The 25,486-nt window shown below is 46.5% G+C and overlaps 1 protein-coding gene across 4 annotated transcripts in view; it reads left to right on the top strand.

Annotated features, from left to right (window-relative positions):
• The first annotated feature begins 389 nt into the window (after positions 1 to 389).
• Positions 390 to 25,486, top strand: part of XG (Xg glycoprotein (Xg blood group)) — a 56,870-nt gene continuing 31,773 nt past the window's right edge. For all 4 annotated transcript variants that reach the window (XR_008377525.1, XR_008377523.1, XR_008377524.1 and 1 more), the window contains exons 1-3: positions 390 to 745; positions 22,009 to 22,050; positions 24,097 to 24,120. Coding sequence is in view for 1 of the 4 variants with exons in the window: in XM_053579347.1 (XP_053435322.1) it covers positions 685 to 745; positions 22,009 to 22,050; positions 24,097 to 24,120 (127 nt within the window). In the remaining 3 variants the exon portion in view is untranslated. The remainder of the gene's footprint in view (positions 746 to 22,008; positions 22,051 to 24,096; positions 24,121 to 25,486) is intronic.

Genomic DNA, 25,486 nt, shown 5'->3' on the forward strand with positions numbered 1-25,486 from the left:
AGGCACTGGGAAATCACAATTGTCTGGTTGCCAAAGCGAAGATTTTTTTTTGCAGTTTTTGGCTGAGGTCGGATTTGAACCCACCACCTCCAGTATATGGGGCTGGTGCCTTACTCCTTTGAGCCACAGGTGCTGCCCCCCAAAGCAAAGATTTAGACTTAGGTCTATGCATGGATGTGGGCATTAGTGCCCAGCATCACGGCAGGAAGGTTTTGAGGATGGATCAGAGGGAGGTGGCATCTTCTTCCCTGGATTCAGGGCTGGTGCCTTTGAATTTGCTGAGGCTCCCACGCCCACAGTGAGCACGGTTGCCAGGCGGGTGTGCCGGCTTCCAGCAGCCAAGGTGCTCATTAGAACTTGGCAGTCTCTTCCACTTCCCCATCCTGCTTGCTGGTGTGGAGAGGCAGGGGCCGCCCATGGAGGCTGTTTGGGACGTCACAGGGCTTGCACACACTTGTCCCACGGGCTCCTGGCTGTGAAGTTTGGAATCCAAGTTTGGGCCCCATTTGTTTTTGGCAAAGAGACGACGGTCCTGTTAATAGTTTCCACTTGAAGACATCGCCTCTCGTCCTTCCAAGCTGGGAGCACGCAAGCCCACAGTGGGAGGGTGGGGCAGCCGGAACTCACAACCCACCACCGCCGGGTTGCGGCGTCCACTGAGGCGCTGTCCTCCTGGAGAAAAGAATGGAGACATGGTGGGGACTGTCCTGTCTCGTCTTCCTGTGTTTTCTGCTGCATGTGCAAGGTAAGAGGCCAAGGGCTTTGAGGGAGAGATGTGAGGGCCTGAGCTGTACTTGTGTAGCTTTAAAGAGAAAGCAAAAAGAAAAAAAAAAACCCTATCTCCCTCTGAAGGAGTTTCTAGGAAATAAACAGCTATTAGCAAAGACATTGAAAGAGAAGGGAAACCACGCAGGTGACCCAATTTGGAGTCTGGGATTTAATTAGATCCAGAAAGGCAGGGCATCAGCTAACAGAACTTTGATGCTCCCTGTGTCTGTCTCAGGCCGTTCACAAGTATCCTCTCTCCTGCCGTGACTTAAGAACGTCTGGGCATGTGGGCAATTGGCACCATTTCTTTCTGATTTTAAAAATCAGTTCTGCCCGTTTCCATATGGTCAAAATAGAGTCGAAACAACGTCACCTCCCCTGGGATGGCTTTTTGGACATGGTGTCTCTCTAAAGGGCAGCATTGGCTTGGATTTTTAGAACTTTTCACAAATGGCATTTGTGCTTCTTACCAATGAGAATCATGTGAGTTGTGTGTGCCCTAAACCTGAAAATGAACTTGAGAGCTTCCCCTCCTGCGGTCCAGGACTAAGGACCCAGATAAGGGACTCTAATGAGGTCATGAAGTGTATAGCATCTGGCGGGCGATTAAGTTCCTTTATTCATTTTAACACTGTGATTCTTGAGGATGCAATAATTGGGGAGCCGCAGGAGTGAGAAGGGCTGTCTGTTAGGAACTGGAAGATTTCTTTCGCATGTTTCTGGAGTGGTATTTCCTGTTTATCCAGATGGAGGACATGGATGTTATTAACGTGGGAGTAGCTGGGTCATGGGCCTGCAGAGCCCTGAATCTGCCGTGATAATTTCCTAAAACTCTGTGCTGTTGTTAACTCTGTGTCTGGACCACTTGGCAAATGCATTCAGCTGCTTCTGTTTGTAGGAAGATGTGGGTCCCCAAGTTGGTTCAGGGCTTAAGTAGTGTTTGCAGAAATGTTCTGTAGTGAGTAAATTCAGCCCCCAGAAAAGTACGTCTAAGAGTTTCTCCTCCTTGCTGTGTGTGGTGGTTAACAGCTGGAGTTAACCCTATTGCCTTGGGCAATCCAACCCCTAGAATGTGTAATGCACACTTAGTTTCGACTTTGATGGTTTGATTTGCGATATGTCTTTTCTTTCTTTCTTTTTCTAGACAGAGTCTCACTTTATCACCCTCAGTAGAGTGCCATCACAGCTAACAGCAACCTCCATCTCCTGGGCTTAAGGGATTCTCTTGCCTCAGCCTCCTGAGTAGCTGGGACTACAGGCACCTGCTAGAACGCCGGGCTATTTCGTTGTTGTTGTTGTTGCAGTTTGGCTCGGTATATGGGGCCGGCACCCTACCCAGTGAGCCACAGGCACCGCCCCTCTTTCTTTTTTTTAATTTTTTTATTTTTTGAGACAAAGTCACACTCTGTCACCCTGGATAGAGTGCTTATAGCTCATAGAAACCTCACACTCTTGAGTTCAAGCGATCCTCTTGCGTCAGTCTCTCAAGTAGCTGGGATTACCGTCACCCACCATATCATGAAACTATTTTTTTTTTTTTTTTTTAGAGATGAGGTCTCGCTCTTGCTCAGGCTGGCCTCAAACTCCTGAGCTCAAGAAATCCTCCTGCCTCAGCCTCCCAGGTAGCTGGGACTACAGGCACCTGCCACCACGCCCGGCTAGTTTTTCTATTTTCTGTAGAGACGGGGTCTTGCTTATGCTCAGGCTGGTCTCCAACTCCTGAGCTCAGGAAGCCACCTGCCTCAGCCTCCCAGACTGCTGGGGTTGTAGACATGAGCCACTGCACCTGACCCTTGATTTATGATGTTTATACTTTGTGTTGGTGTGAAAGAGACACACTCCTTTAGTAGAAACTCAACGACGATTCTATTTTTCACTTTCAATATGGCAGTCCATAACATCTCCATGAGATGTGCAACAGTTTATTATAAAATAGGTTTGGTTGGGAGGCTGAGGCAAGAGAATCGCCTAAGCCCAGGAGTTGGAGGTTGCTGTGAGCTGTGTGAGGCCACGGCACTCTACCAAGGGCAATAAAGTGAGACTCTGTCTCTACAAAAAATAAAAATAAATAAATAAGTAAATAAAATAGGTTTGGTTAGATGCCTGGGACCTGCTGTGGCTTAGGCACAGCACATTGAGTGCATTTTCTTTTCTTTTTTTTTTTTTTGCAGTTTTTGGCCAGGGCTGGGTTTGAACCTACCACCTCTGGCGTATGGGGCTGGCGCCCTTCTCCTTTGAGCCACAGGCGCCGCCCCATTGAGTGCATTTTCAACCTCAGATATTTTCAGCTGTCTGAGGACGGGCGCAGAGCCTCTTGGTAAGGCGAGGAGCTTCTCTGCTGCTCAGTCTGGTATGGACAATGGCACGTCGGCTTCTTTCAGCTACCCGTTCAGTTCACTGCAAATTTATGGAGACTTTAGATGCTCATTTACATTCTTTTTGTTTTGTTTTGTTGTATATGTTATATTTCTTTATTAAATCATAACCGTGTACATTAATGCATTTATGGGGTACAATGTGCTGATTTGATATACAATGTGGAATGTTTGCATCTAACTGGTAACATAACTGTCTCCTTGCTTACTTATTGGTTATGGTAAAAACACTCATATTCTGTTCTTAATAGTATAGAAATGTATCATTGCATTATACATATTAGGTTGTATCCCCCCCAAACCCTCCCTCCTCCCGACTTCCCCCCACCCCTTATTGTGTGACCAGAGACGCGAACAAACAGCAGCTTGGCCGTGGGTGTAAACTCGCTCCTGTATGATGTAGGTTATGTTTATTTCTAAATATTATCCTACACCCCTCCCCTCTTTCCTCTTCCCCCCTTCGTTCTGGACTATAGTTATGTTTTACCATTTCTATGAACGTGTAAGAGACTATATACTGATTTCATAGTAGGGCTGAGTACATTGGATACTTTTTTCCCCATTCTTGAGATACTTTACTAAGAAGAGTATGTTCCAGCTCCATCCAGGTAAACATAAAAGATGTGAAGTCTCCATCTTGTTCATGGCTGCATAGTATTCCATGGTGTACACATACCACAGTTTGTTAATCCATTCATGGGTGGATGGGCACTTGGGCTGCTTCCATGACTTGGCAGTTATGAATTGGTCTGCAATTAACATTCTGGTGCAACTGTCTTTGTTGTAAAATGATTTTTGATCATCGGGGCAAAAACCTAATGGGGGATTGCAGGATTACACAGTAGGTGCACTTTTAGTTCCTTTCCCCAAAGGCCATATTAGCTTGCATTCCCACCAGCAGTGTAGAAGTGTTCCCTTCTCTCCACATCCACGCAAACATTCTCCACAAGAAAAAAAAAAAAAAGGAAATCCTCCACCATGCATCCTCCCTGCAATGGTATTTTAAGGACAGGGGCACTTTTTACTCACTGTGTATTTATTTTTATTTTATTTTATTTTTGCAGTTTTTGGCCAGGGCCAGGATTGAACCCACCATCCCGGGTATATGGGGCTGGCGCCCTACTCCTTGAGCCACAGGCGCTGCCCCTCACTGTGTATGTTTTAACTTAGTAGATTCTCACCCAGCCCCGTGGTGGGGGTGCTGTGCTGGATGCCAGGGTACAGATGGGTACAGGCCACATCCATCATTTGTCCAAAGCCACACTACTGGCCAAATGCAGAGGCAGGATTTAGACCTGAGCAGGGGGCTTTGGCAGTGCAGGGTGGGTGACACCATCCTGTTGGGCAGAAGAGGGATTTACATTTTGCAGAATTTACAGTATTGCAGGGGGTCAGGTGGCTCTCATGGCTGACCAGATGCCCTCTTTCACCTGTCTCTGGGAAAAATGTATATGAGTGCCCTGCTTTATACCGACTCTTGCCTTCCAAAAATCAGAACGATCCCTTCTCCAATATGCCCCCTCCCTGCACACACATCCTGGGCAAGGTTTGAGGAGGGAGAAGAAGGTAAGTCTGGACCAGGATGTGTCCGTGAAAGTGAGGTGTACAGGCGGTGGCTGAGTACGTCCTGAGTCCCGGGTAATTAGTCCCAGGTGTGCCCGACCCCCACCATCATCACATCACCACCTGGAGAGGGGACAAGTTCACGAGACTCCAAAGGCATTCTGCAAGGCTGGTGGGATGGTTGCTACAGACATCTTAAGGAAAACAGGCTGGGTGCCATGGCTCACATTTGTAATCTCAGTTCTTTGGGAGGCTGAGGCAAGAGGATCACTTTAGGCCAGGAGTTCAAGACCAGCCCGAGCAAGAGCAAGACCACCAACTCCACAAAATATACAAAATGCCTCAGGCATGGTGGGCACCTGTAATCCCAGCTACTCAGGAGGCTGAGACAGGAGGATCACTTGAGCCCCGGAGTTTGAGGCTGCTGTGAGCTATCATGACACCACTGTACTCTAGCCTGGGTGACAGAGGCAGACACTGTCTCAAGAAAGAGAGAGAGAGAAAAGAAAGAGGGAGAGAGAAAAAAAGAAAAAGAGAAAGAAAGAAATGACATTGTTGTGGTTAACATGAGTGTAAATCATTGCTACAATTATTTTTTGAATTTTTATTTATTTATTTGAGACAAAGTCTCATTATGTCACCCTCGGTAGAGTGCTGTGGCGTCACAGCTCACAGCAACCTCAAACTCTTGGGCTCAGAGGATTCTCTTGCCTCAGCCTCCCAAGTAGCTGGGACTACAGGTGCCCACCACAACACCTGGCTATTTTTTCATTGCAGTTTGGCTGGGGCCGGGTTTGAACTTGCCCACCCTTGGTATATGAAGCCAGCACCCTGCCCACTGAGCCACAGGCACCGCCCCACTTGTTCTTTTCTTGTTAATAAATTTGAGTACTCTGTGGATTCTGGTTATGAAACCTTTGTTGGAAACATAACCTGCAAATATCTTCTCCCATTCTGAGGGCTGTCTGCTTGCTTTACTTACTGTGTTCTTGGGTTATGACCTGATTAAAAAGACTAATCAGCATGAAACACCAAAAAAATTAAAAAATAAAAAAAGATGAATATCTAAGGTAATGAGAATCCCAAGTACACTAATTTTATCTTTAGAAATTACACAAATGTATTAAATTATCACAAGCTGTCTAAAAACTGGTCTGGAGACCTCCCAGAACTAAAAATACACCTACCATTTGATCTAGGATTCCCACTAGTCAGTATTTACCAAAGGGGGAAGAAAAGTTATTTTATAAAAAAAGATACCTGTGCGCAAATGTTTATTGCAGCACAATTCACAACTGCAGACATGTGGAATCAAACCAAGTGCCCATAAAAACATGAGTGGAGTACACGTGTGCACCACGGAGCGCTACTCAGCTATTTAAAAAACTGATGAACTGGGCGGTGCCTGTGGCTCAGAGGGGTAGGGCGCCAGCCCCATATGCTAGAGGTGGCGGGTTCAAATCCAGCCCTGGCCAAAAACTGCAAAAAAAAAAAAAAAAAAAAAACAGATGAACTAATACCTTTTCTAACAACCTGGATGGAACTGGAGACCCTTCTTCTAGGTGAAATATTGCAAGAATCGGAAAATGAACAGCACCTGAGCACATTATTAAATTAGCACTAACCTGTCAATCTTCACGTGCACATTTGGTGATAAAACTAAAAGCAAGCAGGTGGGAGAGGCCCGGGGCAGTGGGGACATTCACACCCAACAGGTACAGGGCACACTTAAAACTTTGTCTCCAACTGTACAAAAACAATTCATGTAGCCAAAACATTTGTACCCCCACCTATAACATCCTGAAATAAAATAAACTATCATGTGTGTGCTGAAACTATGTATGTTTGTTGTACATGAATTTAAACAATTAAAAAGAAAATGATACCTATTCACTATCTATATATTCACTAGTCCTGACCGTCTTTTGCACATGCATTATTCCCATATATGACGTGACTTGAAATGTGTGTGCTTTTGTATAGAACTGCGTTTCTATGAGTAAATTTAAAAGGAAATGGAATACAATACGTTTCTGAGCGCTTCCTTGCTGAGTGAACATAGGTCAGGGGCTGTGCCAAGTTATGTTTTCTGACTTGCTGCCTTCAGCTGTCTGGTCTACCTCTGAGAGTTGGGATGTGGACAGATGGTGAAGCTCCTCTAAGGCAACAAACCGACCACGGCAGGGCAAGGGACTGCGACCTACGCCAACCTCACCGTGTGGGCCGCCGTGGGGCTTCTGTTCTTACCACTTTCCGCATCAGCTACTTTTCATCCTGCTGCCAACCGTCCTTTGATCTAACAAATTTGTGGGTGTAAAAACAAAGCCACATGCTGGTCATTTACCTGCTCAGCAATTTAGTGCCGTGATCCCTAATCTTTGATGTGCAGGTAGTCACCTCGGAGGGAGCTGGCACTAACGACACCACCCCAACCTCCACCCTTTCATTCAGCAGGTGTAGGTGGGGCATTTGGGAGCCAGGAAACCTGTACTTTAAGGAGCACCTCGGATGATGCCCAGTTGGAATCAGGCATCCCTTTGAGATGTGATGAGTTTGCATCCAGGCAGCTGGTTTACAGCTGGACTGAGCCTCTTAGATTTGTGCCACAGGGGATGGGCGACTCTGTGGTTCCTGATTCAACCTGTGTCAGTGCAGAGTCATGGCGAGAGGAAGAGCTGCTCCATTTCAGATGTTGTCAACTAGCAATGGTCTCGCAGGACGCTTGGCAATAGCTGTTGGCTTTTCCTTGTCACAACAGGAAGCTTTGGGTTGCTACTTCAGGCCTCGGTCAGTCAATCCAGGGAAGCTGGTCAACGTTTTGTAGCTCACAGGATGACAGCATTGCAGAGGGGTTCAGCCCCAAATGTTAGACGTTAATAGGGCTCAGCTTCACAGAGCCTGCTTTAGCGTGAGAGACTGTCCGTACCTGTCCATCTGTTTATCTGTCTATCCACCATCCATCATCTACCCATCCGCATGTTGATCTAACTACCCATCACCTATCTATCCACCATCCATCATCTACCCATCCGCATGTTTATCTAACTACCCATCGCCTATCTATCCACCATCGATCATCTACCCATCCGCATGTTTATCTAACTACCCATCGCATATCTATCCACCATCCATCATCTACCCATTCACCTGTTTATCTAACTACCCATCACCTATCTATCCACCATCCATCATCTACCCATCCGCATGTTGATCTAACTACCCATCACCTATCTATCCACCATCCATCATCTACCCATCCGCATGTTGATCTAACTACCCATCACCTATCTATCCACCATCCATCATCTACCCATCCGTATGTTTATCTAACTACCCATCGCCTATCTATCCACCATCCATCATCTACCCATCCGCATGTTGATCTAACTACCCATCACCTATCTATCCACCATCAATCATCTACCCATCCGCATGTTGATCTAACTACCCATCACCTATCTATCCACCACCCATCACCTACCCATCCACCTGTTTATCTAACTTCCCATCACCTATCTATCCACCATCCATCATCTACCCGTCCACCTGTTTATCTAACTTCCCGTCACCTATCTATCCACCATCCATCATCTACCCATCCGCATGTTGATCTAACTACCCATCACCTATCTATCCACCATCCATCATCTACCCGTCCACCTGTTTATCTAACTTCCCGTCACCTATCTATCCACCATCCATCATCTACCCATCCGCATGTTTATCTAACTACCCATCACCTATCTATCCACCATCCATCATCTACCCATTCACCTGTTTATCTAACTACCCATCACCTATCTATCCACCATCCATCATCTACCCATCCGCATGTTTATCTAACTACCCATCGCCTATCTATCCACCATCCATCATCTACCCATTCACCTGTTTATCTAACTACCCATCACCTATCTATCCACCATCCATCATCTACCCATCCGCATGTTGATCTAACTACCCATCACCTATCTATCCACCATCCATCATCTACCCGTCCACCTGTTTATCTAACTTCCTGTCACCTATCTATCCACCATCCATCATCTACCCATCCGCATGTTTATCTAACTACCCATCACCTATCCATCCACCATCCATCATCTACCCATTCACCTGTTTATCTAACTACCCATCACCTATCTATCCACCATCCATCATCTACCCATCCGCATGTTTATCTAACTACCCATCGCCTATCTATCCACCATCCATCATCTACCCATTCACCTGTTTATCTAACTACCCATCACCTATCTATCCACCATCCATCATCTACGCATCCGCATGTTGATCTAACTACCCATCACCTATCTATCCACCATCCATCATCTACCCATTCACCTGTTGATCTAACCACACATCACCTATCTATCCACCATCCATCATCTACCCATTCGCATGTTGATCTAACTACCCATCACCTATCTATCCACCATCCATTATCTACCCATCCGCATGTTGATCTAACTACCCATCACCTATCTATCCACCATCCATCATCTACCCGTCCGCATGTTGATCTAACTACCCATCACCTATCTATCCACCATCCATCATCTACCCATCCGCATGTTTATCTAACTACATATTACCTATCTATCCACCATCCATCATCTACCCATCCGCATGTTTATCTAACTATCCATCACCTATCTATCCACCACCCATCACCTACCCATCCACCTGTTTATCTAACTTCCCATCACCTAACTATCCACCATCCATCACCTACCCATCCACCTGTTTATCTAACTACATATTACCTATCTATCCACCATCTATCATCTACCCATCCGCATGTTTATCTAACTACATATTACCTATCTATCCACCATCTATCGTCTACCCATCCGCATGTTTATCTAACTACCCATCACCTATCTATCCACCATCCATCATCTACCCATCCGCATGTTTATCTAACTACCCATCACCTATCTATCCACCATCCATCATCTACCCATCCACATGTTTATCTAACTACCCATCACCTATCTATCCACCATCCATCATCTACCCATCCGCATGTTGATCTAACTACCCATCACCTATCTATCCACCACCCATCATCTACCCGTCCACCTGTTTATCTAACTTCCCGTCACCTATCTATCCACCATCCATCATCTACCCATCCGCATGTTTATCTAACTACATATTACCTATCTATCCACCATCCATCATCTACCCATCCACCTGTTTATCTAACTTCCCATCACCTATCTATCCACCATCCATCATCTACCCATCCGCATGTTTATCTAACTACATATTACCTATCTATCCACCATCCATCATCTACCCATCCGCATGTTTATCTAACTACCCATCGCCTATCTATCCACCACCCATCATCTACCCATCCGCATGTTGATCTAACTACCCATCACCTATCTATCCACCATCCATCATCTACCCATCCGCATGTTGATCTAACTACCCATCACCTATCTATCCACCACCCATCATCTACCCGTCCACCTGTTTATCTAACTTCCCATCACCTATCTATCCACCACCCATCATCTACCCGTCCACCTGTTTATCTAAGTTCCCGTCACCTATCTATCCACCATCCATCATCTACCCATCCGCATGTTTATCTAACTACATATTACCTATCTATCCACCATCCATCATCTACCCATCCACCTGTTTATCTAACTTCCCATCACCTATCTATCCACCATCCATCATCTACCCATCCGCATGTCTATCTAACTACATATTACCTATCTATCCACCATCCATCATCTACCCATCCGCATGTTTATCTAACTACATATTACCTATCTATCCACCATCCATCATCTACCCATCCGCATGTTTATCTAACTACCCATCGCCTATCTATCCACCACCCATCATCTACCTATCCGCATGTTGATCTAACTACCCATCACCTATCTATCCACCATCCATCATCTACCCATCCGCATGTTGATCTAACTACATATTACCTATCTACCCACCATCCATCATCTACCCATCCACCTGTTGATCTAACTACACATCACCTATCTATCCACCATCCATCATCTACCCATCCACATGTTTATCTAACTACCCATCACCTATCTATCCACCATCCATCATCTGCCCATCCGCATGTTGATCTAACTACCCATCACCTATCTATCCACCACCCATCACCTACCCATCCACCTGTTTATCTAACTTCCCATCACCTATCTATCCACCATCCATCATCTACCCATCCACATGTTTATCTAACTTCCCGTCACCTATCTATCCACCATCCATCATCTACCCGTCCACCTGTTTATCTAACTACCCATCACCTATCTATCCACCATCCATCATCTACCCATCCGCATGTTGATCTAACTACCCATCGCCTATCTATCCACCACCCATCATCTACCCGTCCACCTGTTTATCTAACTTCCCATCACCTATCTATCCACCACCCATCATCTACCCGTCCACCTGTTTATCTAACTTCCCGTCACCTATCTATCCACCATCATCACCTGTCATTTTTCTGTCCCTAGCAGTGTGTGCCTATGTATTCATTTATCATGTACTGTTTATCTATCATTATATATCTATCCATCTATCTGTATCTGCCCATATATTTCGTCTGTCATCTCTCATTCATCTGTCTATTCATCTTTTTATCTATCTATTATCTGTCATCTATCATCCTTCTGTCAACCATCTCTCTATCCATCTAATTAATCAAGAAAGGGGTATTTATTTTAATAATTTGTCTCACATGGTTTGGGGACCTGGCAAGTCTGACATTTGTAGAACAGGCCAAGAACCTGGAAAATCATGTAGGATTTCTCTTCTTTTCTTTTCTTTTTATTTTTGAGATAGAGTCTCACTCTGTATCTCAGGAGTTCCATAGCCTCAGCCTAGCTCACAGCAACCTCAAACTCCTGGACACATGTGATTCTCCTTCCTCAGCCTCCCAAGTAGCTATGACTACCAGTGGGCATCACAACTCCTGGCTAATGTTTTTTAAAATTTTTAGTACAGATGGGGTTCAGCTCTGGCCTGTATGCTTAGGTCTTAAAGCAGAATTCCTTCTTCTTTGGGAAATCTCGGTCTTTTCTCTTATGCCTTCAACTGACTATATGAGACCCACCCATGTGGCTGAGGGTCAGTCCCTTTTGCATAAAGTCAACTGATGGTCAATGTTCATCACATCCCGAAAACATCTTCTTAGTGTGATCCAGGCAGGCATATGAGTGAAAAACTGTGCACTCTGGCCTGGTCAAGGGAACACAGCAAATTCACGGTAAGGTTTGTCTTTATCCCTTCACACAAAGGAAGCCGGAGGGTTCCGAGGTCTCTCTGCCTTTCAGCCACACCCAGGCCATGCACCTGTACCCTTGGAGATACCTCTGTGTTTGCAGCTGTTGGAGTACTTGAGAGGGGAGGTCGGTGCATGCGAAGCACTTTGTCCTTCCTGCAAAATAATGGCTACTGAGAGTCCAAAAAAACTTTTCCAGCTGGCTCCCCCATAAGCATCTCATCTTCAAGATTATTTCTTTTTTAAGTAAGATAGTGTATTTCACCCAAAGAGTATTTTCTTGAAACTAGATGAGATACCCCCACTTTGTGTGTGTGTGTTATATCTGGAATCGAATCGAGACATCATTTAGGTAAAAATACTGACACCCCAGGTAGGCAGGTGGGAAACTGGTGGGCTGCAGGGTGGGTGCAGAACGGGGTGGGGAGGTGGAAATGAAGGCTCTTTGACCTGTCACCTCCCTGAACCTCCAGCAGCTCTCCAGTGATTTTCCTGAGCCACTAGTTCGGGGCTGTGTCTTACCCCAGTATTCTGACTTTCTGAATCTCCTACTCAGGAGCTAGCAGCACTCCTGCTGTTTTGTAAGGCTCCTAGCCTGGTACCACCACAGAGGCTGCCTGACCTGAATCTAGGGAGACATGAGACTAACCCTGTCATTTCTGCTGGATCTGGAACAACTCTGTTGGGAGTCCTGGGTCTGTGTAAACCTCCCTGAAGGTGGTTTTCTTTTGCAAAAGAGCAAAAGCCCTTTTGCCACATGAGACACTTTGGGGGAGGGGGGTAGGAGATTGTGCTAAGGTATTTCAAGGAAAAATTGGATTTGCCACTTTTTATTGTTTCCTGGAGACCCTCCCGGGACCCCTCTGAGGCTGGACCAACTGGCATTGATTTTGAAAATGTGTGGGCTCCATTCTCGGAGCACCCTGTGCTGTGGTCAAGTCTCTATCTTTCAGAAGAGAAGGTCTGGTGGAGGTCTTCTCTTGCAGAAAGTCCTCTGTCCCCAATCACTGGGGCTCTTTCTCCTGGGGGTGAAAACCTCGAGAATCCTGGGCTGGGGTGGGGGTAGATGTTTGGGTCTGCTGTTAATAGCGGGAGCAAGAAATAAGGGTTATTGTCCCCAAGGATTAAGGACGTTATTCTTGTTCTCATCATGAACTTGTAGCAACCTTGGTAACGGAATATGTAGCAACCTATGTAACAGAATATATAGTGACCTATGTAATAAGATATGCAACAACCTATGTAATAACATATACGACAGTTTATGTAAAAATGTATGTAGCGATCTATGTAACAATCTACGTAGCAAGTTATGTAAGAACCAGGACAGCAGAGAGGACAGTGGCAATTATATGAAACATACGAGCAATCACTACAGGTTAAGGCAGAAGTTGAAAATTGATCAGCTGCAAAATTCCAGTGTGGGGTTTGGGCTTGGCAGAGGGGAGCTTGTTCTCAATAAATAGCAGCTGCGGAGGTTGCCTGGTGCCTTTTCCCTGACACACATGGGGAGGCCCACGTCCTGCAAGCTTTCAGCTTACAACCCATTGTCCAGCCTGCTTCCTTGGTGAAGGCACCAACATGAACTCCTCAAAGCAGGGTTTCTAGACCCAAATCCTTGGCACCTCCCAGGCACTGGGCAGCAAAGCAGACTCGGGGCCCCTGTGGGCGGATTCTTTAGGGTTTTCAAGGTGTGGAGGCAGAAGACTTCAGGCTGACAAAACAGCTCTTGTATGGCCCAGCTGCCCCAAAGTGGCTTGTCTTCAAACAGGTCTTCCACTCAGCCTCTGGGTGAGTTTCCAGGAATGATCATTTCTCCTTGCTGAAAGAGCTCTGGTTTCCAAAAGCTCATTCTCCAAGCTGTTGTGCCCACCTCTCCCCACAGCCTTGCACATTCACCAGAACTATGTTTATTCCTCCTTTGCTGATGCCAAACGGGAGGCACAGATTGAGAAAAACATCGTGGAGGGTGCAGCAGGTGAGAGAGCTACTGTGGAATTGTCTCTCTAGATTCCCAACCCTGGTGGGCTCTTCCAACCCCACCAGGCTGTCCAGTGCCACCTGCATCATAGTTGCCTCTGTCTCATGGTTGAAATCTGTTCTGGGCTGAATTATGTCCTTCTTTGAATTGATAAGTTGAAACAGATGAGGTCCTAACACCTGCTACGACTTGGATGAACCTCGGAAATATGACACTCAGAGGGCCACCTGTTATGTGTTATATCCTGAATTGTGTCCCCTCCAATGCATATGTTGAGGTCTTACACCCTACAACCTCAGAATGTGACTGTGTTTGGAAATGGGTCTTTATAGAGGTGATTAAGTTAAAATGAGGTCACTCGGGTGGGATGGATTCAATCTTACAGGTGTTTACATGGGAGGAAATGGAACCCCACTGGTGATAAAGCAAAACCCACTCAGAATAAGGACCCCCCCGCCCCCCATTTCAGCATAGTCCCTCTTTTTCCGTTCTTTTATTTTTATTTTGTGTTTTTAGAGACAGGAGTCTTGCTCTGTCCCCCAGGCTGGAGTGTGGGGGTGTGATCACAGCTCACTACAGCCTCAAATTCTCAGCAAGTCATCCTCCTGCCTCAGCCTCCTGTGTAGCTGGGACTTCAGGCATGCACCACCACCCTGCCCAACTCATTTCTTTTTTTTTTGGCCAGTGCTGGGTTTGAACCTGCCACCTCCAGTATATGGGGCAGACACCCTACTCCTTTGAGCCACAGGCACCACCCCCAACTAATTTCTTTTTGCAAAATGGGGTCTTGCTGTACTGCCCAGGCTGGAGTGCAGTGGTGCACTCATAGCTCAAATTTCTGGGCTCACCTCAGCTTCCTGAGTAGCAGAGATTATAAGCTCACACCACCATGCCCAGCTAATTTTTCTTTTAGAGATGAGGTCTTGCTAAGTTGCCCAGGCTGGAGTGCAGAGGTGCACCCACAGCTGAAATTCCTGGGCTCAAGTGATTCTTCAACTTCTGCCCCCTGAGTAACTGAAATTACAAGCACACCCCACCATGCCTAGCCAATTAAAAAAAATTTTTTTTTTTTTTAGAGATGGTGTCTTGCTATATTGCCCAGGCTGGAGTGCAGTAGTGTAATCATAATTCAAATTTCTGGGCTCCAGTGATTCTCCCACTGCAGTCTCCTAAGTACCTGGGATTATAAGCACATACCACCACCCTGCCCAGCTAATTTTTGAAAACACTTTTTAGAGATAGGGTCTTGCATGTTGCCTAGGCTGGAGTGCAGTGTTGTGATCATAGCTCAAATTACAGGGCTCAAACGATTCTCTGACTTCAGCCTCCTGAGTAGCTGGGATTATAAGCACATACCACCACCCTGCCCAGCTGATTTTTGGGTCTGGTATGTTGCCCAGGCTGGAGTGCAGTGGTGGGACCATAGCTCAAATTTCTGGAGTCAAGTGATTCTCCCACCTAACCCTCCTGAGTAGCTGGGATTACAAGCCACCATGTCCAGCTAATTTCTTTTAAAGAGATGGGGTCTTGGGCAGTGTCTGTGGCTGAGTGGGTAGGGTGCCAGCCCCATATACCGAGGGTGGCAGGTTCAAACCCAGCCCCGGCCAAATTGCAACAACAACAACAAAAAATAGCCGGCATTGTGGTGGGTACCTGTAGTCCCAGCTACTCAGGAGGCTGAGGCAAGAGAATCGCCTAAGCCCAGGAGTTGGAGAGCTGGAGGTTGCTGTGAGCTGTGTGACACCATGGCACTCTACCGAGGGTGATAAAGTGAGACTCTGTCTCTACAAAAAAGAGAGAGAGAGAGAGATGGGGTCTTGCTATATTGCCCAGGCTGTTCCCAAACCCCTTGGCTTCCAGCCATCCTCCATCCTCAGCCTCCCAAAGTGCTGGGATTCCACTCAGGAGCTGCTGCCCCAGCCGGCACCATCCTATGCTTTCTGGGCATACTTTTTTAAATGTTTTAACCACAGTCTAAGTGGAATGTTAGGATCTTCCTGCCCTTTGGGGGCCCTGTGTTATGTAAAATCCTAGAGCTGTGTCCTCAGTAAGGAAAGCGTCCTGCAGACTTATGCCTTGTAAAGTGGCTCCTGCAGCAGCTACTGACCCCAGAAGGACTGGTTTAAATTAACCCACCTGTCAGAGGAAGCCAATAAAATCCTCTACAAAGCAACGTAGGACAATTGTCTCACAGGGGATCTAGATGAAAGGGTTTGGATACTAACAGAGAAGAGCCGTGTGGGTTTATTCATAAGACCGTATGTCCCACGATGGGTTCAGGAAATGCACATTCAATTCAGCGGTGTATAAATTCTGCCAATAACGGTTGCCACTGCTGTTGGATATTTAGGCAGCTCTGTGCTTTTTCCTCTTTTTCTTTCTTTTCAAAGCCCACCCAGGGCTGCCATTCTCTTTCAGGCGGTGCCTGTGGCTCAAGGAGTAGGGCGCCGGTCCCATATGCCGGAGGTGGCGGGTTCAAACCCAGCCCCGGCCAAAAAAACACACACACACACAAAAAAAAAAAAAAAAAAAGGAAGTAAATAATTCAGCAGGGAGGTTTGGGTGTGGGTTGTCCGTTCTGCGAGACAGCCTGGACCAGGATTAAGGCGACTTTAGCAACCAGCACTGACTATGGGAGTTGGGTGATGCTTCATCTGATCATGATGTCAGTCTTTGCAAAGCTTCCCTTTGTCACACTGACCTATGGGGCCTGAATAGACATATGGAATTTCAGAAAAACGGGGGAAAAAAGAAAATTAAAAAAAAAAACAGCTCGGCGCCCATATCACAGTGGTTACGACGCCAGCCACATACACCGACGGTGGCTGATTTGAACCTGGCCCGGGCAGCTAAACAACAGTAGCAATTGCAACAACAACAAAAAAAATGGCTGGGTGTTGTGGAGGGCACCTGTAGTCCCAGCTATTTGGGAGGCTGGGGCAAAAGAATCACTTAAACCCAAGACTTTGAGGTTGCTGTGAGCTACGACGCCATGGCATTCTACTGAGGGCAACATAGTGAAACTCTGTCTCAGAAAAGAAAGAAAAGAAAGGAAGAGAAAGGAAAAATAACCAGTTGCGGGTTGCAGGTTTAAATCTTGCAGGGATGGAGTTCAAATCCTAAAGGGGGTTGCTGACTGCGGACCACAGAAAAGTCCCTCTAACTGCTACTTAAGGAGGTTTTTCTCTTAAGATCCCTGAGCACAGCTTTTTGGGGGGGTAGAGGGGGGCTGGTGTATAAGACTTGACCCTCCCCCTCACCAGTATGAGCCATTTCAAACTTTTCCCTGGGAAGCCAGGATTGGAGGACCCCATAACCCTCCCAGAATGAAATATAAAGTTGCTCCCTTCTTGGGAGTTTTCAGCTCCCAGAACACGAGGTTTTGATTAAAAGCTGCTGAGCTCACCAAGGAAAAGCAAAACAAACTAGGCATGGATCTCGTATCCTGATGCCCTGGCTTATGTGTTTGGTGGAAATAAGCCCAGTGAAAGCAATTAGCTCACGGGCAGCTCTTCAGGGCTGAGTCTGGGGTCCCAGGATTAGGACTGTGACCTGAGCACGCGGGGTGTCTGCTACAACTTTGCCGTGCCTCCCCTGGAAAGCAGAGGGGAGCCTGCCCCAGGGTAATTTCTCTATCTTGCTTGTAGCACTGGAGGCCGTGCAACCTGTCCACGTGATGCTGGCTGGCGGGAGTTTGCCCGGTTTATGTAACGAGGTCTGGGTGAGATGGACACCCTCCCCACACGCGTGAACCATGCCTACAGCCACCACTGTGAGCTTTGCAACTCCTGAAGCAAGGCAAAGCCTAGAAGCAGCAGGCTCGACGACCTCAGGGTCACCCAGAGTGGCTCAGAGCTGAAGGGACCTGCTCGGTCACCCACTGTGTCTCTGCAGGCTGACGTGAATTATCAGGGCTGCCCACCCTCCTTGTGCAACTGTGTGTCAGAGAGGTGGGAAGGGAGAGGGAAGGGAAAAGACAGAGGTTATCTGGGGCAGTGTGCAGGAGTGGCCAGGCGGACACACAGGTTGGAGGAGACTGTGAAGTGGTGGGAGGATCATGGGATGCCTGGACTTGCCGGGATGAGCCGAGGTGTGCTGTATGCAGGGTGATCTGTGAATGGTGAAGGGGTCTTGGAATCTGAATTGCTGAACTGCACAGGAGAGCTGTGATCTCCCTGGGGGAGACAGAGGTCACTTCCTAATGCAGGGGACTGACGCTGCCTCCTGTCCCTTCCTGGGCAGCCTGGACCATGGTGGCTGGAGGCAGCAAAGTGGACCTACCTAGTGATGCATCCACGGGGAACCCTGGCTGTCGAGAGGACCAAATACAAGGGGTGGGGGCCTCTAAGAGTTGGGCAGAAGTGAGAAATGGCTCCCCAGGATTTGACCTGAAATGGCACCACCAGCTTGCAGCCAGCATCTCTGCACAACCCTGGCTCCATCCTTCTTCCTTTGACATTGGCATCTGCCTAGGGATAAACCTTCACCCTCAGACAGGAGCCCAGAGCCTGCTCGGGGTGGGGGGGGGGGAGACTCCACCTGGGGTCATGCCAGCACTTTGCAAACACACACAGGAATCCTACGACCTTCCCCAGAATGACAGACATCCAGACATCCTTCACCCAGACAGACATCCGTCAGGAGAGAAAGGAGCTCTAAGGTGGAGGCTGCCCGAGGGTCTCAGAGGAAATTCTGACTCTGCCCTGCTTTGCCCTAAACCTCCCAGAAACCCAGGCTCTTCCTCTGGGAAATATGTGTATTGGGAAGACCTGGTGGGAGGAAATGTGCATGCTTGAGTGCCTGATCTTGCAAGGGTGTCATTGTGCTCTGTTGTCTGTGGCCGAAACAATCGGGTTGACTGCTTTTGAACCTGTTAGGGATCCCAGCTTACAAACACAAGCTTGCTTTTTTATTTTGTTTATGTTTTTTTTTTCTCTTTCTTTGAGACTGGGTCTTGCTCTGTCACCCTGGCTAGAGTGCATCATCAGAGGCCACAGCAAGCTCAAACTCCTAGGCTCAAGTGATCCTGCTGCCTCAGCCTCCCAAGTAGCTGGGGCTGCAGGTGCCACCATGCTGAGTTAACTTTCAAGTATTTTTTTTGTAAAGACAAGGTCTCGCTATGCTGTTCAGGCTTGTCTCAAACCCCTGGTCTCAAGTGATTGTCCTGCCTCAGCTTCCCAAGTAGCTGGGACTACAGGTGCCTGCCACAACACCTGGATGGTTTTTCTGCTTTTCACAGAGATGGGTTTTTGCTTTTGCTCAGGCTGGTGTCAGACTCCTGAACTCAAGGGATCTTCCCACCTTGGCCTCCCAGAGTGCTGGGATTACAGGTGTAGGCCACGGTGCCCAGACAAAGGGCGTGTTTTTTTGAGCCTGTCTTTGTCAGGGTAGGTTAGCTGCTGTAACAAGCAGCCCCTACATAAGGAAAAGCTTATTTCTTGTCTGTGTTATAGACAGGTGGGTTAGCCAAGGTCTGCTCCATGTAGCCTCCGGGGATCCAGGTCCCACCCAGTATCCTGCCCCACCTTCTCCTAGAGATAGAACGTGTGTTCACATATGGGTGACCGACATGTCTGACCCTAAGCCATGACTGGGATAGCACAGAAGAGCAATTCATGTACTTAAAAAGATGCTTCCCTGAAATCTCCCTGAGTAGCCTTACTCTCCCCTCCTGGTGGGCAGGCCGTGGGGAAGGAAAGTCCATAGCGATATAAGGCCTTGCAAAGGACCCACACCACAAGGTCAAATAGACATCCAAGTGATTCTCAAATAGAGATACACGTGGCCTCAAGTGATTCTTCTGCAAACAGCGTTACAAGGGGAAAGGGGGCGGGCAGGGGAATGAAAGTTAAAAGACACAAAGTAGCCGGGTATGATGGGTCACGCCTCTGATCCCAGCACTCTGGGAGGCCCAAGCAGGTGCATTGCTTGAGCTCACAGGTTCGAGACCATCCTTTGCAAGAGGGAGCATTATATCCCTTAAATAATATACATAGTAACATTTGTTTTCATAAAATAGGAACCAGGGTTGCCGGGCACAGTGGCTCAGGCCTATAATCCCAGCACTTGGGAGGCTGAGACAGGTGGGTTGCCTGAGCTCACAGGTTCAAGACCAGCTTGAACAAGAGGGAGATTCAAAAAAATAGCGGGACATTGTGGCAGGTGCCTATAATCCCAGCTCCTTGGGAGGCTGAGTCAGGAGGATCGCTCTGAGCCCAAAAGTTTGAGGTTGCTGTGAGCTGTGATGCCACAGCAAAGCTCAATACAGAGGTGGCATGTTTTATTTTGTAATCTTGAAAAAGAAATATGTTATTAACCACTCAACTAATCTTCTTCTGGTTGACATTCAGCAGCACCAAGCAGAAAGGGAAATTTAATCGTACTCCAACAGATTCCAAGAATGCCACATCTTATTACTTGCCAAATGGTCTACATGCTTTATTAGTAAGAATAAATAAATATAGTAAGTTGTATTGAATTGTTTTTAATTCATTGGGAAAGGTACTCTATGGCATTTGGGGACAGAGATGAAACAGGAAGGAATGTGATGGAAGTTTCTAGAGTAAGAAGAATATCCTACATCCATGTTTGGGTTAAATGCTTATTTGTGCATTTCGATATATATAAATTTTACTTCTAAAAAGCATAAAGACAGGGAATTGTGGCTCATGCCTGTAATCCCAGTACTCTGGTAGGCTGAGGCAGGTGGATTGCTTGAGCTCAAGAGATCAAGACCAGCGTGAGAAAGAGCGAGACTCTGTCTCCAAAAATAGCCGGGCGTTGTGGCAGGTGCCTATAGTCCCACCTACTCAGGAGGCTGAGGCAGGAGGATTACTTGAGCCCAGGAGTTTGAGGTTGCAGTGAGCTAGGCTAAGGCCACGGTGCTCTAGCCAGGGTGACACAGTGGCTAAAAAAAAAATAATAATCTAAAATAAAATTAAAAATTAGGCAGGGTGCCATGGCTCAAGCCTGTAATCCCGGCATTCTGGGACGCCAAGGCAGGAGGATGCCTTGAGCTCAAGAGGCTGACACCATTTAGCAATAGTGAGACCTCGTCTCCACTAAAAAACAGAAAAAATTAGCGCAGTGCCATGGTGGGCACCTGTAGTCCGAGCTACCTGGGAGGCTGAGGCAGGAGCATCGCTTTGAGCCAAAGAGTTTGAGGTTACTGTGAGCAACGATGATGCCATGGCACTCTAGCCTGGGCAACAGAGTGAGGCTCTGTCTCCCCCCACCCCCCAAAAAAAAAACAGAAAAGAAAAGAAAAGAAGAGAAAACTCATATAAATTTATTTAATGGGGCGCGGCACCTGTGGCTCAGAGGAGCAGGGTGCCGGCCCCATATGCTGGATCTGGTCGTTTCAAACCCAGCCCCAGCCAAAAACTGCAAAAAAGAAAAAAAAGAATTAAATGTATTTAATATGTATACACAGCAGCATTCACAATGACGACCCAAGCCCTCAGTGGAGTGCAGAAGCTTAAATACCATCTTGAGTTTGCAGAAAATATTCAGGCTCCAAGCATGAGCCTGGACAGGTTAAGGTGGTCAATCAGGTTTTAGTGGCAAGACAGTTTATAGGAAGGAAAGAACAGAAGACGTCTTCTTATTACATAAAACCCTCCAGGTAGCTGCTGTCGGAGAGATTAGACAGTAAATGCCTCTTTTCAAACCTTTAAAGGCGTCAGACTGTCACTTTGTATTTCCTAGGTCCAGAGCAGGGAAGGGCTGGCCGCATTAATATAGATTTTTTTTTAATAGGTATAAGTTTTCCCCTTTGTAAGGCCACTTGTGTTTGCTGGCTTCTCTGCCAGCCATCCCAAAACATGTCAAAGAAATAAATACATCCTGGGGTAAAACATACTTGTTTCCTTTGCTGTCCACACATCTTTGCAGAATACGTGGGTTCTTTTGTTTCCTGAAACGTAGGTGTGTTTCGCTTTTTAGTTAGAAGTTCAAGAAAGAGCCGGCTTTCTCCTTGGTAAGAGATAGCTGAATTTTCATTGTGCCGTGAGTAACACCTGTTTTGCTCCCAATAGGTCAGCGAGAATTTGACCTGGCCGACGCCCTTGATGACCCTGGTAAGTGCAGAAATATTGCCTCTTTCATAGACATCAGCTTATGGTTGCTTTGGGGGTTGGCTTGAGCTGGTATTTGAAATTCCTTGGCGTTGTCTTTATTCTGCAGAGATCACAGATGCTTTGAGGCAAACCTTTGCACAGCCTCCCAAACGGTGCTTTTCAACCGCTCTGTCGCAGCACACTGGTGTGTTGTGAAAGGATCTTCGGCATGCTGTGAAAATTTCTAAAGATCACTAATTAAATTATTATTATTCTTTCTTTCTTTTTTTTTTGTTTGAGACAGAGTCTCAAGCTGTCACCCAGGGTAGAGTACCGTGGCATCATAGCTCACAGCAACCTCCAGCTCTGGGGCTCAAGCGATCCTCTTGCCTCTATTTTTCTATTTTTTTTAGTAGAGATGGGGGTGTCAATTTTTGCTCAGGCTGATCTCGAGCTGGTGAGCTCAAGCTGTCCATCCGCCTCGGGCTCCCAGAGTGCTGGGATTACAGGTGTGAGCCACCGTGCCCAGCCAATTAAATTATTTTCAAAAGAAGTTCAAAGCCTAGTAAGAATATTCTGTTTTTCATTCTTTTTTTAAATCAAGACACTAAATAATTTAAGTGTGCCATGGAAGTTTAATGGTAGGTTCGAGTGTGCCCTGAGGTAAAAGAAAGTGAAAAACATTCTCCGTAAGACGTGTCTTAGCAAAGTCGCCAACACTGGGGAGAGTCCAGACTCACTTCTTGGTAGGTCTGGACTATCCTTGCCCACATTGTGGGGATGGTCGGAAGGTATTTGCTTTTCTTAAAGGTCGGTTCTAATCTATCACTGTCTCATGCCTGGACCACAGTCATTCAGCAGATCTCGACCTCCTTTCTCTCGTCACCTCCATGAACGGGGCTATTGAGGCTCAATCTGTATTTGTCACCCATCCAAGTTCAACTGGGACCTCCCTAGCTAACCAGAAAGCTAAAAGTCTCCCTCTCCCACCCGTGGGAAATGCTCTTTGCTACCCTCCCTGTCTTGGGTGTATCCACATGGCTCCAGGATATGGATTTTAAGCATGCTGTTTTTGTTGTTTTCTTTCTTTTTCTTTTTTTGAGACAGAGTCTCACTATGTTGCCCTCAGTAGAGTGCTCAGGCATCACAGCTCACAGCAACCTCAAACTCTTGGGCTCAAGCCACTCTCCTGCCTCAGCCTCCCAAGGAGCTGGGACTACAGGCGCCCACCACCACACCCGGCTAGTTTTTGTTGCAGTTGTCATTGTTGTTTAGCTGGCCTGGACCGCGTTCGAACCTGCCAACCTCAGTGCATGTGGCTGGTGCCGTAACCACTGTTCCACGGGTGCCAAGCCTGTTGTTGTTTTCTTAATACAAAATGAAAGTCATGATATTCCTATCCTTTAAATTTCTATTACACATTGCTATAATTTTAAAATAAGATAACGTACATATAATGCTTTGCCGGGAATACAATGAGCCTATAACAAGTATTGCTGTTTTTACTTTTTTGTTGTTGTTGTTGCAGTTTTTGGCCGGGCCAGCGCTCTACTCCTTTGAGCCACAGGCAGCGCCCAGCTGTTTTTAATTTTAAAGCTATCAAACACATTACTGAGAATCAGATTTCTCAGAGTACATTAAAAATCCATCTTTAAAAAAATAAATAAAAATATTACATTGTTATTTCTTTCTTTCTTTATATTTTGAGACAGAGTCTCACTTTGTTGGCCCGGGTAGAGTGCTGTGTCATCACAGCTCACAGCAACCTCAAACTCTTGGGCTTAAGCGATTCTCTTGTCTCAGCCTCCCATGCAGCTGTCACAACAGGCGCCCGCCACAACACCCGGCTATTTTAGACACCAGGTCTCTCTCTGGCTCAGGCTGGTCTTGAACTCGTGAGCTCAGGCAATCCACCCACCTCAGCCTCCCAGAGTGCTGAGATTACAGGCGTGAGCCACAGCACCCCACCTTCCTTTTCATGTTTTATTTGGGCATTAATGCCTTTTCTGTGAGCTGTTTTATGGGTCCTTGATGCTTACTGGATTAATTTTCTTTCTTTGCTCACAGAACCCACCAAGAAGCCAACCTCAGGTGAGTGACTCTTTGGCTGGGAAATGCCCGTCAGCAGATGTTTTTGAACAGAAAAATGGAAACCAAAACCAAGGAGATATCACTTCACACCCACTAGGGCAGCTAAAATCAAAATATGAAAAATAAAAAAAGCGTTGGCCAGGATATAAATAAATTAGGATGCTTCTACATGGCTGCTGGCAATATAAAATTGCCCTACCCCCTACCCCCGCCCCCAGGATAATGGCTTGGCAGTTTTTGAAAAAGTTAAATGTAAATGACAGTGTGAGCAATAATTCTGCTCCCATGTGTATGCACAAATGCCTTGAAAAATGGGTCTTCGAAGGCATTCTTTCACAATTTCTCCATCACTGAATGATTTCCCCTTTTTTCCTGAGTATATAAGCTACTTGCTAAGTTGTTTCACTGCCATTATTTCCAGATGTTATTGCCGCTTGGAAAAAACTGTGTTTGCTTTTGATTTTCTTCCTTTAATTTCTAGAATACAGGCCTTGATGTCTCTCCCTCTAAATAAGTATGTTTGTGGTCCTTAAGAGTGTTACGATGCTGGCGTGGCGCTCCTTGCTCTGTGGTTAGGGTGCCACCCATATACCCCGGAGCTAGTGGGTTCGAACCTGGCCCAGACCTGCTAAGCAACAACAATAACAAAAAATAGTCAGGTGTTGTGGCAGGCTCCTGTAGTCCCAGCCACTTGGGAGGCCAGAGAATTGAGGCAAGAGAATTGCTTAAGCCCAAGAGTTGGAGGTTGCTGTGAGCTGTGACAGCACGGCACTCTACCCAGGGCGACATAGTGAGACTCTGTCTAAAAACAAACAAAAAAAAATGTTACAATGCTGAGAAGCATCAAATTTCTTTAATGTCAATATTCCAGTCTCACAAAGCAAGCAAATCATTTTATCTTTAGCAGAAACAAGATAATATTGCAATTCCCAATCCTCATTAAAAAGTCTTTTTTTCTCCCTTCAAAAAATTTAAAAAAGGATGGAAAATGGGTCTCCAAAGAAAAGTTTGCACACAAGTTTTCACGGCAGCACTATTGATTATAGGTAGAAGGTAGAAATAGCCCAAATGTTCATCAACCGATAAATGGATAAACATACTCAGACACTGAGGTGTTACTCAGCCTCACAGAGGAGGGAAATCTGCTCATTGCTACAAAGAAGCTGAATCTCAGAAACACAGGAGTAAACTAGACCCAGGGGAATGCATCATATGTGTTTTATGCCTGGGGGACATTTCAAGGATAGGCAAATCTATTGCCGTTGTGACACCTGTGAGACAGCCAGCTTCCAGCCCAGGAGTTATTTCTTTTTATTTACCTTCCAAAAAGTTAATTTGCTTCTTCCCAAATGCTCAGATGGAGGTC

The sequence above is a fragment of the Nycticebus coucang genome, chromosome X (genome assembly GCF_027406575.1).
Source record: "Nycticebus coucang isolate mNycCou1 chromosome X, mNycCou1.pri, whole genome shotgun sequence".
Classification (NCBI taxonomy): Eukaryota; Metazoa; Chordata; class Mammalia; order Primates; family Lorisidae; genus Nycticebus; species Nycticebus coucang.